At 39.7% G+C, this 15,195-nt stretch overlaps 1 protein-coding gene across 1 annotated transcript in view; it reads right to left on the bottom strand.

Annotated features, from left to right (window-relative positions):
• Positions 1-2,143: 2,143 nt before the first annotated feature.
• LOC110046859 (ubiquitin carboxyl-terminal hydrolase 24-like) overlaps positions 2,144-15,195 on the bottom strand; it is a 52,886-nt gene continuing 39,834 nt past the window's right edge. Inside the window, exons 51-64 of the mRNA XM_089286531.1 lie at positions 14,537-14,678; positions 13,512-13,671; positions 12,501-12,593; positions 11,472-11,575; positions 11,257-11,370; positions 10,437-10,536; positions 9,738-9,857; positions 8,537-8,620; positions 7,843-7,951; positions 7,612-7,730; positions 6,135-6,248; positions 5,393-5,458; positions 4,716-4,785; positions 2,144-3,902 (exon numbers count right to left, since the gene is read on the bottom strand). Coding sequence (XP_089142657.1) covers positions 3,517-3,902; positions 4,716-4,785; positions 5,393-5,458; positions 6,135-6,248; positions 7,612-7,730; positions 7,843-7,951; positions 8,537-8,620; positions 9,738-9,857; positions 10,437-10,536; positions 11,257-11,370; positions 11,472-11,575; positions 12,501-12,593; positions 13,512-13,671; positions 14,537-14,678 — 1,781 coding nt within the window. The 3' untranslated portion in view covers positions 2,144-3,516. The remainder of the gene's footprint in view (positions 3,903-4,715; positions 4,786-5,392; positions 5,459-6,134; positions 6,249-7,611; positions 7,731-7,842; positions 7,952-8,536; positions 8,621-9,737; positions 9,858-10,436; positions 10,537-11,256; positions 11,371-11,471; positions 11,576-12,500; positions 12,594-13,511; positions 13,672-14,536; positions 14,679-15,195) is intronic.

Raw genomic sequence — 15,195 nt, 5'->3', positions numbered from 1 at the left:
AGTCGTTTGAATTTTGTTATATTTACTTTATTGAAAAAAAGTCTGTGCGAATGAAAAGAGCGCCTCAAAATTAATGATGTGACCAAGTTCTAGCACGAAATCTCGCATAGAAGTGAAGGGAGCGCAGTTAAGCATCACGGTCATTTGTAATTTTCTTGTTACAGTCAAAGTTCTCCTTGCGACCACTCTCGTAAGCCACCGGCTCTAGCTACGACCACCTTTGTGAAACACCGTTTGAACTGTGACTTAAATTTGTAATGAAAAGCTCTCGTGAGCGACCACTCGCGTAGGCGATCGCGACCATTTTTGGGATTATCTAACTGGACTCTTCCTTTGTTTTTAAGCTCTTGTAAGCGACCATTCAGAGTCTTTTACATATAAATCAACACGGGCTTTAATGAAACTGCACACTACGCTAATGGTTATCTTGGTTTAAAAATTGAACGTTAAGTTTAGCTAAGTCTATATCAGATATAAATATACTCATTTAACATTAATTTCTTTTCTTTTTTTCTTTACGAATTATTAATGAGTTTCTGCAGCTCTCTTATAAGCGACCACCTTCTATTGTTTTACCATGCGGTCGCCCACGAGAACTCATTCTTGCAAGCGACCTGCTCTAGTTACGACCACTTTTTCCAAATTCCGAGGTGGTCGCTTACGATAGCTTCGACTGTGTCTTCGATCTTTGCAAGCCAAGGAGCTCGTGACGTCACGAGGAACATCGCTCTAGTTCGAAATAAAACTTTCAGTCTGGCTCAAATTTTAATAAAACACTTGAAACTCCGCGCATAAAATTTAATGTAAAAGCCAACTTACCACAATGGCTAATTTTGTTATTCCCCTAAATATATCACCGCCTCTTTGATATCAATTCGTCATAAAATTACAACTCAAAAAGCTCAGAAACCACCTCCTTCCACTTCCACAGGAAATAGACGGCAAAAAAGCGTTTTTCATTTTAGAACTGCCCTCGCCCTAAGTCACGCTGTTCATTAGATTATGAGCTGGAGATTTCTAAGGGCCGATTCAACTATGACCTCAGTCTTATAGTTGACCACTTAATTGTCGTTATTGGTTAAAATTGATCTCGTGTTGAAATATCAGGCGAAAAGCGGCTAATGAAACGCAGGTTTCTCCTACTTTTTATTTTTTTTGATAAAAATAAAAAGGAATCATCCTCCCCTTTGGATTTCAGTCAGATAATAGCGCTAGCTACTTTTTGGGCTGAAAACTGCCGTAAACCGACAAGCACTAAAACAGGTTTTAATTTCGTTTTCCACGTTTCTCATAGTCAAGAGTCATGCAACGACGGTATAAATTTAATTTCTCTCAGAGGATACCTTAACAGGAAATACGACAGCTCCAACTGTTCCATAGCGGTTGGAAATTTCAATAGATAAATCTTGTCATTTTCAATTTTTAGGCATTTCCCGAGAAAAGCCCCGTACTATCCCGACACTAGACAGCAGCCCGTCGTGGGTTCTCTCCCGAGTCGCCATAAATGTAAAGATCAAAGTTCCCTATGAGCAAACCTGTGAATGACGTTTGACAAATAGGCTAACCTTTGCAATAACCAAAGCTTCATCAACTGAAGATAGTGATATTGATGGCAAGCTTTCACAAAGATCTTTTCTCCTGACTTCATGCCCACAGTATAGAGGTTATTGAAAATCTGTTTACCAACTCTGTTAAACAATGTTGACAGATATCAGCCAACGTTTTCGTGACTCTTTTCTTGTCTCCTTCACAGCATCTACGTCACCATTGTGTGACGTAGACCCCAAAGATTATAAACACTTTTCCTCACCCACAAATGAACCGAAAATTCTAACACACAATTCATCTGAGTTATCTGAGCTAACTGTTACAAGCTGCTATCAACACTTTCGCCGAACAAATTAACGAGACGTTTTAACAACCATTTCATTTGAGTTATTTCAACTAACAGTTCCATTTCTAGCGCAACACTCACAGTTACCTAACACGTTGTCCTAAAGATGTCAAACGATATATGCGCCTGCGACACAGCGGAATTACGATGGGAAGTTCAACACATGATCGACCAATCTCCTAATTTACATACTCTGATCCATCAAGACAACCCGCAGCTTGCTTACGCAATGCACGGGTTAACATCACATTCGGAAAGTCGTAATAAAGATTTATTCAAATTCACATTTTATGTTCACAGAATATTTCTTCCGAGGCACTCTTACAACACAGATTATTCCTGAATAACACGAATCCGCGAGATTCACTAGGTAAAAAGTTTAGCGGTTTTCATATTTTTACCTACGTTAGTACGAGGAGAGAGCATAACTGCACTCTTTACTAAGTTTTCCTATGAAAACACTGCATAATCCACCCCGTTGAACACTGATGTTACAAAGTACTATAAACACTTCTGTGTATAAAAAATACGGACTAGTTATTCCACGGGAAAACAATAGAGCGCGTTCGATGTATCAATATTATAACATGGCTCCGGGGCTTTCAGGACAAACTCCTATGGAAGCTTTTCATTCAACCAAAAATTCCGAAATTTCTGAAAGTTTCCGCAAATCCGAAAGTTGTTGAATTTCCGAAAAGCGAACCATCCAACCGAAAATTTAGAGAGGAAGTCAAATGGAACGCAAATTCCCGGTAAGATATTTCCGAAAAGTTTGGTTTACCTCGCAAGTTTGTCCTCTTTTCAGGAAATTCGTAAAATGCTATACCATTCGTCACTGGAAATTTCCGGATATACAAACCGGATTTGACATTGAATGGAAAGCGCTCTATCTTTGGTGGTGCTTTCTTTGTATCCAAGTCTCTTTTGGGAATTGACAGACAAAGAAAACTTAACCAATCATCAACTTTGCCCTAAAAGCCTCGGAGCCATGTTAGAAAATTGATAAATCGAACATTACATAATTCCGATCAGAAAAGTAGCGCGTGGACGGGCGCGACTCTGTATTGCGTCAGAAACTTACATGAAGTTGCTAAGCAACGTCGCTGACAGCAATATGCGCGGGCATATTCATTGCTCTCGCACGTCATTCCGCAGTCGCAAGATTAAACTAAGAATTCTCCTTACTGATTGTGGTACGACTCTTCTAATAATGGTTGTGAAAATTAAGTGGTTAATCAAGACAAGAACCTCTTAATTGATACTTTTTTTATCATGCTATGCGTTTGTAAGGAGAAATTAGACTTTAGTCAGTGAAAGCATAAAAGACGGCAAATGGAAAGTTTTCAGATAATCGCATCTCATAAAATACAAACTTTTTTACTGTCCATGTTTCGCACTTGCCAAGTCAGAAATGTAATTTTAGGCTTTGATTTCCTTGTCCAAATGTTGATGACAAAAACGCTGTCAAGTTAAATTGAATAACTCGTCGGCCATTGACTTAAATTTATGCGGGCTTCTTTTTGTTGACATTTGGTCGTAAGCAGTTCTGTTCTCCATGCACTCGACACATTAAGTGTTTACGCAAGAAGCTGTGTCTTTCATTCGATGTTTCTCACCGCTACTTAATTTGTCATTTCTTTTTCCCAGTCCTCTTGCCCACCGACCTCAAACTTGCCCGCTGAGTCGTCTACGTCATCAGTCGTGCTAGCTTCGCCATCCTTCGCCTCGAGCTCGGTAAGCAACGCTGTAGCTTCGGCGAGAGTGTCGGCAGCGCTGGAGGTTCGTTGAAATGTTCGGCTCGAGGAGTATTCATTGGAGGATGACGTGTGTGGTGCCCAGTAATGCTCGTTCATTTTTCTCTTGAGCCACTGAACAGCCCATTGCCAACGAGATGAGTTCTGCAGTAAGTAATCTTTCGCTTGTGGACACTTGTTTGCAAGTTGAACCAAGAATTTAATACACTGGTACGCACGGCGACTGTCAGCCGTGTTACTTGTCTTGATAACGGCTATAAAAGAAAGAAAATAAAAAAATCTAAGAGAGAATAAAAATTGAACCTCAAATCCTTTAAACGTGCGTGAACGCGAAGTGTGCCTAGACAGGATTTTTAACAATACACAAATATGGGAACCCGGATCCCAAAACGGAAGGAAAGTTATTCGTCTGAAATGTCGTATGCTAATCACGCGCGCAGTTTTAAGTACGGCGTAGCAATACTCATTCAACGCACTCAAAATTCAGGCATCTCTCTCGCCCAGAGTTTGAGCAGAGAAATAAAATTGTAAGACACTTTTTTAATGCTACGTCTGGTTCGAGCGAAAATCAAAGCCGCATTTATTATATTATTCAACGCTTGGTGTATAATAGATTATTTTATCCCAAACGTGGCACCGAGGAAGGGATACGCTCGGAACGTTCGCTATAGACTTGAGTATATTTTGGCACTGAATTATTACTATTTAGAACTTTTGAACTGTTAACTGTGCCTCGCAGCCACGGATCCGTTTGGATTACCAGTATTTAATTCATTTGCTTTCAAAACAATGGGAATTAACTTTGGATAGATTTGGCCCCCCATGACAAGTTAAAAAAAAAAGGTCAAGCGACTCCTTTGATCTTTAGCCACATATTGGTCATTGATTAAACTTGAAAACACATCAGTTAAGACAAAATCACCTAAAAGCGTATGTTCTCGGCTTTTCCCCTACGAGGGAGAATATCGATCTGTAACGGGTCTTGGAAGTTCAAGGACTACGTTGATACTAGTTTAATTAGATTCCTGTCATTAACGAGGTGATCAGATTAGAGAATAACAACTCACCTAACACTCCATCACCTTGCTCATCCGCCACACACTTTATACGCAACAACTGCAAGGGATCTTCTACCATCTGTCAGAAAAATAACAAATAAAGTTCAAGAACCAATCGCTCAATTGTAGAGCACGCCCGCTTTTAATTGGTCAATTGATTGCCCTTGGAAACCATCCATAAGCTGTAACTTATGGTAGTTTTTCAAAATCACCATACTTCAGCCAGTCCCCAGTCCCCTAAATGATTCTCCTCTGGAATTTGGCAACATCCCTGGCAGTGGTTTCTTGAGGAATGAAGTGGAAGGTGATTTTACCATGTAAAATATTTACCTTTTGATTTACTGTCATTGTTTCAAATTTTAATCTCAGTTTACTTAAACAAGTTAACGTCGGTGTAAATGTAGCTAAAAGGAGCTTAGTTACGTTATTTTGAGTTATCTTGGCCACGTACCAAATTACCTTCAAATTGTCAAAGGAAACCTAACAGTAAAAATTTATTAAAATAGAAAAACACCAAAGAAATAACAATAACCAATAAAGGAACAAGGGTGATTAAGGACAGAGAAGATTAACACGGATTGCAAACAACGAACTTGGAAAATTTAAGTTAACTTGTCAAGATACACAAACCGTGTCGTAGCTACTTTAAGATTCGAGACTTGACAATAACAGAAGAGTCATTTTACCAGTAAATCAAGAAGAGCACAAAACAGATTTTTCATGTCATTTGCGGAAACAGTAGCAAGAAGCGCCTGAAAAATAGAAGCAAACAAAATGATTAACACAGACTAATAATGATATCGTTGCTTCTTATAAAAAAGCACTTTAGACTTTAGATTTCTCTTCCATCAGCAGAAGTTAAACTGGAACCCAGGTTATAACTAGTTTTAATCTCAGTTATAGCTTCAGGTTCCCTGGATCTTACGCCAAACTGCTATTTTCCTGAAATTCCTCTGATTTCCTAAACATTGAGTTACAGTTCTACCTCCAAATCTAAAGATTATTTCAAGTGTTGAAAAATATACCGTACGATATAGTGCAGCAGGCCTTTGAATCAGGCTTTTACCTGACATTTGAAAAGTGGGCATCCATAACGTGCAATAGGGTCTGCTCAAATGAACAATGCCGATAAGGTGGGAGGGGGGGATAAATTACATAACGAGTGACGTTTTTCAGAGTGATGACCTACTGCTACAGAGAACAGATAGCGCTATGTATATCCTGATACTTGGGCACGAAAATCTTAAGGGCTACATCAACACTAAGAAAATGTTCGAATCAAATCTCAACCATGTCTCTACAGAGCGGAGCAATAAATTGAACCCGTGAAGATTCCTTTTACCCAGGGTAGGGCAGGACTAGTAGATTAATCACTTTGACGAAGACCTAGGCAAGGATCAGTGCATAAGAGAAGTGATATAGACATACCCTTATATGCTGTAATACTTTAATACTGAAGTGTTCGTTGCACCAACTGCAGTGGATAAACATGTTGACGATTTGTTGTGATGTGCCCATCACGTCACAAATGGCTGTGGAGACCTGAGGAATGTAACATGGACAGAGATACATAGTGTGGTAACATTAATAGGCGAAAGAAACATCCAGCTTTTTCGCCTGTTGTTTACGATTTGGTGTAATACAAGAGGCGAAAAACAACAACAAAAACAAAAAAACAGAACAAAACAAAAGAAAACAACAACAATAGCTGCAGTTGCAACTTAGATATAACATAACCTAACTTGCCTAGAAAGCTCATTATGTGCTCTAATAAAGTTCTTCCATTAATTTGAGACTAGTTGACAAACGTAAAGTGCAGCTGGGATTCATACAAACATTAAAATCTGGCAGCCACCGTCGCAATAGCTAGATCTACATCTAAGCATTCAAATACACGCACGCGTTCATAAAGCTCGTTTCTTTTGCAATTATTCGCTGTGTTGAAGTTTGTCTTTCAGATGTACTCATGGAAAACTAGCTCAACTGTTTGCAAAAAGACGTAAAGAAAGATAGAGCCGATTTGTCATAGACGTCGTTAACGCAGACCAAAGTGATTTAAGCTGACCAATCACTATAAATGTAAATAATGGAAGGGACCAATCAGAGTGCTTAGCTGTAACATGACGTCAAGCGCGGGAAAATAAAGTTACCGCAAATAACAATTGGCTTAATGAAGTGTATTATCGTTTGTCTCACGATGTAGTCACTTGAGATGTAGATCGCGACGTTTCGACTGCTTACTGCTAGTCTTCTTCAGGCGATAAGGTCGACTGATTGCACGGTATCATTTATATCACAAAGGGTCGGCTGTGATTGGTGCATTTCGATCCTCCTATTGTTCCATTGTTCCGGCGAGTAGCTGTTCCCTCAGTGGTCCGCTGTTGTACCGTTCTCCTGTTGTTGTGTTTCTTGATCGTGGGTATCCATGCTTCAGGAATTTCAGTTCCACTATCCCTGTTGATGTTGTTAGGGTGAAGTCTTATGTGAATAGCTTCCTTGACCCTACGTGTGTACCAGTGAGGATCTCGATCAATAAACTTGACCTCATTCCAGATAGGATAGTGGCCGGTCTCGTGGGTGTGTTCAGAAACGGCGGAGGTCTGGGTACGGGCGAGTCGTATATCCCTGTCGTGTTCTTTGATCCTCTCCCGCATAGATCTCCCTGTTTCCCCGATGTAGACTTTGCCGCACTCACAGGGAATCCTGTAGACAACACCATCTTGTTTAGCCGGGTTGACGGTGTCCTTTGGTCGCACTAAGGGTGACCGAAGTGTCGTGTCGGACTTAAAGACGGTGCGAATGCCTTGCTGTTCTAGACAGCGGCGGAGAGACGGCCTCTTGGCTGTTTGTTCTGAGTGGTCAAAAAAAACAAAACAAAACAAAACAAAACAAAAGCTGTGCTAACCTCTCTGATGTAAAAGTCACTATTAACACCAAAGATTGCATCTTCCATTTGAGGGGGCATGGAAATGAGCGAGTCAGCACGGACTGTTTCCAGGAAAGTAGGCCGCAAAGACCTGGGTTCTAATTTAAAACAAGACCAAACAAGACAAGAACGTGAGTGATAGTAATAATCACTGAAACACGAATTAAACTAAGAGGTAATTTCAAAGTTTAGCTGGACTGGTGGCCTTACCGACTGTCAGTTGTGACGACACATCACAGGAGCACACAAGAGTGGCAAGTACACTGTAAAGATGAGTAAACTCCTGTGCCTGGATAGAGCTCCATCTTCGGTTAGATCCCTGATCATGAAAGAATCACCAAACATACAAAAAGTTAAATATCAACTCAGGGTTTGCAAGCTTACAAAACACTCACTCGCCTGAGTAATTGCACAGACTGTGTCGAGGAAGGCAAAGCAAGCGCGGAAACCAATTGTCCTTAGCTGTACCACTCGTTCTAGCGTCGCACAAGACCACTCGATATGCAGGTTAATAAATAGAGGATAATACATGGGCGCGCATAGATTTGAAATATCTCTTTGAGTGTTCAACTCGACATAGTTGAACAAGAGGTGAGATATCTACAAGCAGCCACGTATTATTTTGTTTATTATATAAACATACTGATAACGACGTTTTTGACGATTTTCCGAAGATTTCCGACCACTTCCCAAAAATCTCCAAAAATTGTCCGAAAGCCCACACGAACGTGTCCGAAAATTTCCCAATGAGAACAGGTGTTTGGCGCTTGTTGTTAGCCTTAACCTGCCAACCTATTCCCTAGCATACCAGTTCCCACCGTCCAGGTACCGTATACCCTAGGGTATTCGACATTGTTGTTAGGTGAACACTAAACAAGAACATCAAAAACAATTTACAACTCACGTTTTCAGCATTAGGTCCGACCAAGAAGTGCAAGAACTTAGAGAATGCTCCCTGAGCGATAAGGTGTCTGCAAGTTATTCGATTCTGCAAAAGAAGAAAGTTTAGAACAGGTTAAGGCAGAATCTAGTTACGACACCACCCTAGAACGCCAATACAGAAGGAGCGATCACAATGACAACATATAGAGCAAAACAATTTTCCACGATGGTTAGCAGCGACGAAATGGAACAAGCATACCCATTAAACGTTTGACAATTTCATGAACTAAAAAAAACAGTCTGGAATCGGATCAGGGATCAGCAAGCCCCATTTGAGCTATGGAACAGTACAAACGTCATATCTGAGTAAGCGGACAGAACCCATCATTTATCAGCACTGACAGTTCCATTAGACTGGGTTGCATTAAACTGGGTTTCCTTTCTCAAGAATCTTGACAAATAACTTGTCTGATAAATCGCTACACTCCAGAATATTTTTTTCCGGCCCAGGCTGAATATTCTTATTTATCTACCGATTTTTGGCTGAATTATTCTTGTGAATATTCTTACATTATAGTGTGTGACATTTCTGTTTTCGAATGTATTTGGTGTCTGGATGGTGTTCAAGTAATTTTCGGGCCAGCTAGTAGGCATTTAAGCATGATAGGACGCACTTAACGTCTTGCAAAAAAGTTGCTGGTATTGAGCGTATGGCTACTGCTTTTTTGTTTTTGTTTGCTTGTTTTTGCCTAGATTACCGTTTAAAGAAAAGTAGAATAGACCAATTTCGATATATTAAAATTCAGCCTAACAAAATAGACCTCAGAACGAGGCTCTGGGGAATAAACACCACAAACTCTGTATTTATTCTCCAGAGCCTCGTACTGAGGTCTATTGTTTTAGGCTGAATTTTAATATATCGAAATTGGTCTATTATATACGGCTCATTTAAAAACATATAATTGTATGCCTTGGTATTTGCAAATTTTCAACACAAAATTATATTCTTTTCAAAATCTCATCTCGCAACTTTCAGCCTCGATATTCTTATAAAATATGTATTCACCACAATGTTTAAGCAATAACAATTTTCCCCGTTGAACGTAATCCTTACACACGTTATACAGAAAGTAACGTATTGTATAGAAGGTACACAGGTTGTAGGTACAGAAAGAAGAGTGTGTTTGAGAGAAAAACAGAAAACAATTGAGTTCTGTAGTTACCATAATGGCGTATCTATTCATAAGCCAGAAGTATTCCGAGCAGCTTTTATGGTTATCAACTACATCACGGCCACACATCTGTAGAAGAGCCTCTACCAACATACCAAGTTGTCCAGTTTCCTACAAAGCGAGAGAAGGTTAATTACAAGTTAATTAGCAAGATAAGTGAAAACGAATATGTGCGTTTTAATAACGAGCGTTGTTATACCTCCCAACTCAAATACGTTATCCGATTGGAGGAAAACGTGTCACGTGTCATGGGTCAAAACTCACTAACTCCTTAGGGAAACAAGAACAGAAACTTTCGACCCTCACGTGATAAGGTCGTGCACCTTAAACCCGCGGAAAATTTGTGTGCCAGCCGGCGTCAAAAAAATAGTTTTTCGCATTTTTTTTTTCTGAGTCGGAAGGTATCAAAACACTTAATGACTGGTCCCACGGGAAACAGCGAGTTTTGTTTCCCCTCGACCCTCGGAGGGGGCCGGGGGGGGGGGGGGGCAGTCATTATTAAGTGTTTTTTCAACATAAACATGATTTTTCCTTTTAAAAAACAACAACAACAACAATGACAAGAACAAACAACTCGGACAAGCGCTCGTCTTTTTATACCAACAACTTTGAACAAAACCACCAGAAAATATTAATCGTGAAGTTTTGCCTGAAGAATTTCACATATTGGAACATAGAAAACGTTTCTACCACAGCTCCTCCATGGTTAATGAAGCTCTCAAACGTGAGACCAAGAATCTTGGCGAACGCAGAGCGAACTTCTTGAGAAGGACATTCCAACAGAAAAGGTCTGAAACGAAATAAAACAAGATGACATAAACTACGAGTAAGCCAGCTGAGAGAACCAACAGCTAAAATAAAGTAGAATTGTCAGTCTAAAATTTCATTACAAAGTCAGTTATGGCTTAAAAATGAAAACAAAAAGAGGAGAACTGATGCATGTGAGTAGTTTTCCCAATCTTGAAACATTTAAGAAAAGTTACACGCTTTCGCAAAGGAATAAAGTCATGATTTCAATCCTGAAATTTTCGACCTTTCACGATTTGAGATGTTATTGTCAGGACAAAATCAGTGCCTTAAGCCAGTGACTGAAAATTCTCTCCAGTTATTGTCTGAAAAACGAAATTGCATTACCACCCTTGCTACACAGTAAAGGTGATGTCACAAGAGCCGATTTTTAACGCCGATTTTAACGCAACATGCAAAATTCGGCCAACAATGTCGCAGGTTTTTGTATCACTTTCAAAAACTTGCAACATGTTGCCGCAACGAAATGTTGCGTTAAAAATCACCTTTAAGGGAAGGTTCAAAAAGATGCATCAGAAGATAATAGCCTTTCAATTACTTTTAATATAAAATGATCAATTTCTTCTGAAGGTGTCAAAAAATGGCTTAGAAAGTTGATATCAAGAAGGGCTTTGGTTATTGCTTGGCAAGCGTTGCGTGACTAGTGGAACGTGTCACGTGACCAGTATGAAGTGTTATGTGACTAGTAAGCAATTAGTCCTACCTGACATAACCTTTGCCTCTTTCTCCAGCTAAGAAGTTGAGAAACCATACGCAAGCCTCGCTGTTGTGCTTTACTATGGTACCAATACAGCTGCACCATTCTTCTGTGTGGATCCTAAATATACTATATACAATCAGCGTGAAAATAAAGCTGACTGTGATTGTTTGAACATACACTACAAGACAGTAAACATAACAGCATGGTTTTTTTCTGACCTGAGTTTCTTCGTGGTCCTAAAGTAAGTGTTAAAGAGGAACTGGACCGCCAGTTGTAGACTGCAAACTGATAGCGTCGCATGCCTACCAGATGACGTGTTTCTCTGTGAAATAAAAATAGAAATGAAAGTGATAGAGCGTATTTACTCACGTGACCAGTAGCCACGCAAATTCATAGGAACAAAACAGTGTCTACGTGGCAAAAGAGTTCAACTCCCACAGGATACCAACATGGCGGCCGTTTCATTGCTTTAGGACACCAATGCGGCTGCCAAGTAACAAGTTCATTCTGAACGTCAAATCCAAAGCCAGCTTTGAGCTACTGAAGACTAGAGGATGAAGAGGCTTTGGGAAGCCACCTTCTACATAAATAACTCTCATCTATTAAACAGTTACGCCCTGAATTGTTCACCACTCGGTCCAAATACTATTGCCGATTGCAAGAGACCTTTTTACGAAAACTGAAGAAATTCTCACGCGCTCATTGGCTAATTTTCATTGTCAATAAGCGGACAGACACATGAATTCATAATTTATGCGCTGCGTCAACGAGCGAGAGCGGATAATTTTACAATTTGTTATCGTGAAAAAACAATTAGACATCAGTTTTTAATGCGTCTGTCCTGTTATTGACAATGAATTTCGTCATAACATTGTCAAAGTAGTCAGCGGATCCATTCGGCTTTCGCCTCGTGGATCCACAGCTACTTTGATCAATAACAGGAAAGACGCATGAAAAACTGACGTGAATTTAATGATTTTACAGTTGTCTGTTCAGTGACCAGGCCTTTGAATGACAGCGAGGCTGCAGGTGACTTTGTTTTGATAAAGACCTCATTGCTTTTAATTTGTTGTGTAAATCAAGTTGTTCTAATGCTGACTAGGTCATTTACATGACAAAAGCAGAGGTCTGTATCAAAACAAGGTCACCTCCAGCCTCACTGCCATTCAAAGGCCAGGTCACCGAGCAGAGAACTGTAAAATGGTCTTATCCGTATTACATTAAATTGTAATTATTGTGTAACTTACCGCATTGCAAGACGCAAGATTGAGAATGAATTTAAAATAATCAACGTTATAAACATCCCTGTTCCGCATAAACTGAAGGTTCTCGGTGTAAACCTGGAGAGATAGAGTAAACAAAACAAATAGGAATTATGCATTACCAACAAATCTTTAAAATAACTTTTCACTTTTGTCTTTTGATGCCACGAGGGTAAAAATTGCCTTTTGTTTTGCCATAAGGCAATTCCTATAGTTCTACTAATTCAGATGCATTAACCACTAAACCTTTGTCAACATATAAATTCTCTTCACTTGTTTCCAGCGTTTCCTAAAGTAATAATTAGGAGAAATGGCTTTTTTAAAATAAATATAAAAATTCTCTTTTCCATTGGCCTACTGCTGAGCTATTTTATTCTCATGAATAACTTCTTATTAAAGTGAGGTCTTGACGGGAAAATCTCAAACCAAGACCTTGACGTATTGGCCGAGCGATAGCCAGGTCAATACGCGTTTTCCCGTAAAGATCTAAAGTTCGAGGTTAATACGTTGCTTATCATATGGCTTATTACTTTGTTTTACAGGCCTGTAATCAGCCCGCGGGCATTACGGGAGAATTATGTCTATAAGTAGCCAATCAGAGCGCGCGTTATATCGGCTACCAACGTAAGTCACATACAAATTGCACGTAATATCTAATAAAAAAGTAGTGGAAATATTCCGTTGGTAGATCATTTCACTCAACACTACAACAAAGTTCTTGGAGACTCGGCCATGAAATAGTGTTTGAAGTCTCCATCCGCTATTAAAGTGGTGAATGGATAAACCAGAGCTGTACATAAATAGATTTGTACAGTCGGACTAGTTCAACCACATTTATTTGCTACTTCGAGTTTCACATTTCTCGCGAAACAATCAGGCAACTGCCAAAAATAAGGGATACATTCTACGACATTTTAAGATAGAGAACAATGTCTTCTCGTGAAAAGGCATGTTCGGCTTTTGATGTTTAGCTAAAAAGACATGTCACAAACTAACCACTCTTTGAATAGATGCTGGCATTTTGTCCTTAAAGATTCCTTTCCGCTCTCCTTTTTGAAGTAAAGCTGTCAGCTGACTCAAACCATCTGTCCGAGTGGGTGATGGGGGGCCTGAACTCGAGGATATCGAAGAAGAAGATGGAGAAGGTGGACAGGACCTGGAAACGAAAATTTAAGGAAAGAATGCCCAAGTCAAATAGCCAATTTTACAGTTGTCTGCTCAGTGACCTGGCCTTTGGATGGCAGCGACGCTGGAGTTGACCTTGTTTTGATACAGACCTCACTGCTTTTGTCAAATAGCCAATTTTACAGTTGTCTGCTCAGTGACCTGGCCTTTGGATGGCAGCGACGCTGGAGTTGACCTTGTTTTGATACAGACCTCACTGCTTTTGTCGTATAAAACACGTTGCTCTGATGCTAACTAGGTGCATTTACATGACAAAAGCAGTGAGGTCTGTATCAAAACAAGGTCAACTCCAGCCTCGCCGCCATCCAAAGGCCAGGTCACTGAGCAGACAACTGTAAAATGGTCTATTATCTATCTCGTGTAAGCATGAAAGAAAGACACTTGAGAAGAAAGTTAGAGCATTCGCGTGGGTTTCAAACGACACCATATGCATGGCAAAATTTACACCAATCATGTGGACATTGCCTGAAATACAAATTCTTAATTCTTCCCCCGTTCGAGAATTCACCGTTTAAGAAGCTCTACCGATATCTGTGTTATATCCTGGGTTATTTATTACTTTACGCAGATCTTCTAAACTGAGTAATAAACGTATGACAGGTGTTAAAGCTGCTACATCACGGTTTGAGCATCTTGAAAGATTGTTGTTTGTAATCCGTGTTAATCTTCTCCATCCTTAACCATCCTCGTGCCTTAATGGTTTATTATCATATCTTTGATGTTTTTCTATCCTACTAAGCAATTATTTTCAGGCTTCCTTCAATTTAAAGGTAATTTTGCACGTGACCAAAATAACTCAAAATACCGTGACATAGCTCCTTTAAGGGCATTTATACCTTTGGCCCTCCATAACTGCATCCTGTCGTACCAGGTTTCCTCGGCCATCATTGCCAGTGTCGTACTTAAGCTTGTCAGTTGACTCGTAAAACAGCATGTAGCCATTCCAATAGCGATGACGAGTTTCCGGGTAACTGTTGACTGTAAGACGATAGTGTGTGTTAAAAGTACTGCTAAAACCCCGAACCAACACAGTGAATTCTGTAGTACAATTCCTAACCTGATCAATGTGGTTCATGTTTATTTAAGGGGCAAAACTGATACCACACAAGCCAGTTTGTTGAACTTCCTTACTAGTTTTGACAGCATACGATACGATAGTTATCATACGATAGTTGCTCAGCTGCACATAGTACATAGCCATTTCACGGTCTATTTTAAGTCCAAATTTAAAATTCACACCGAAAAACTTCCATTTTCACAATTATTCCATGAAAATGGCTTATGACTCCACTGCAAAATGGCTTCTTATGAATTGAATCATTTACCTCATATTTAATTTGTTCATGCCGTTGATTTTGATTTTGTGTAGATACTTGATACTTTTAACATTCCTCGAAGATGTTAGCTACCCTATAAATACTGCATGTGGTTACGCAATGTTTCCGAGTGGTATACCGGGTAATATGCCTCTAGTTACTTGTATTTTCACGGTATT

Source organism: Orbicella faveolata, unplaced genomic scaffold, assembly GCF_042242905.1.
Source record: "Orbicella faveolata isolate gen_17 unplaced genomic scaffold, um_ofav_v1 contig_14, whole genome shotgun sequence".
Taxonomy (NCBI): Eukaryota; Metazoa; Cnidaria; class Anthozoa; order Scleractinia; family Merulinidae; genus Orbicella; species Orbicella faveolata.
Note: the sequence above shows the minus strand (reverse complement) of the source record. Positions and strands in the feature narration are given on the sequence as shown.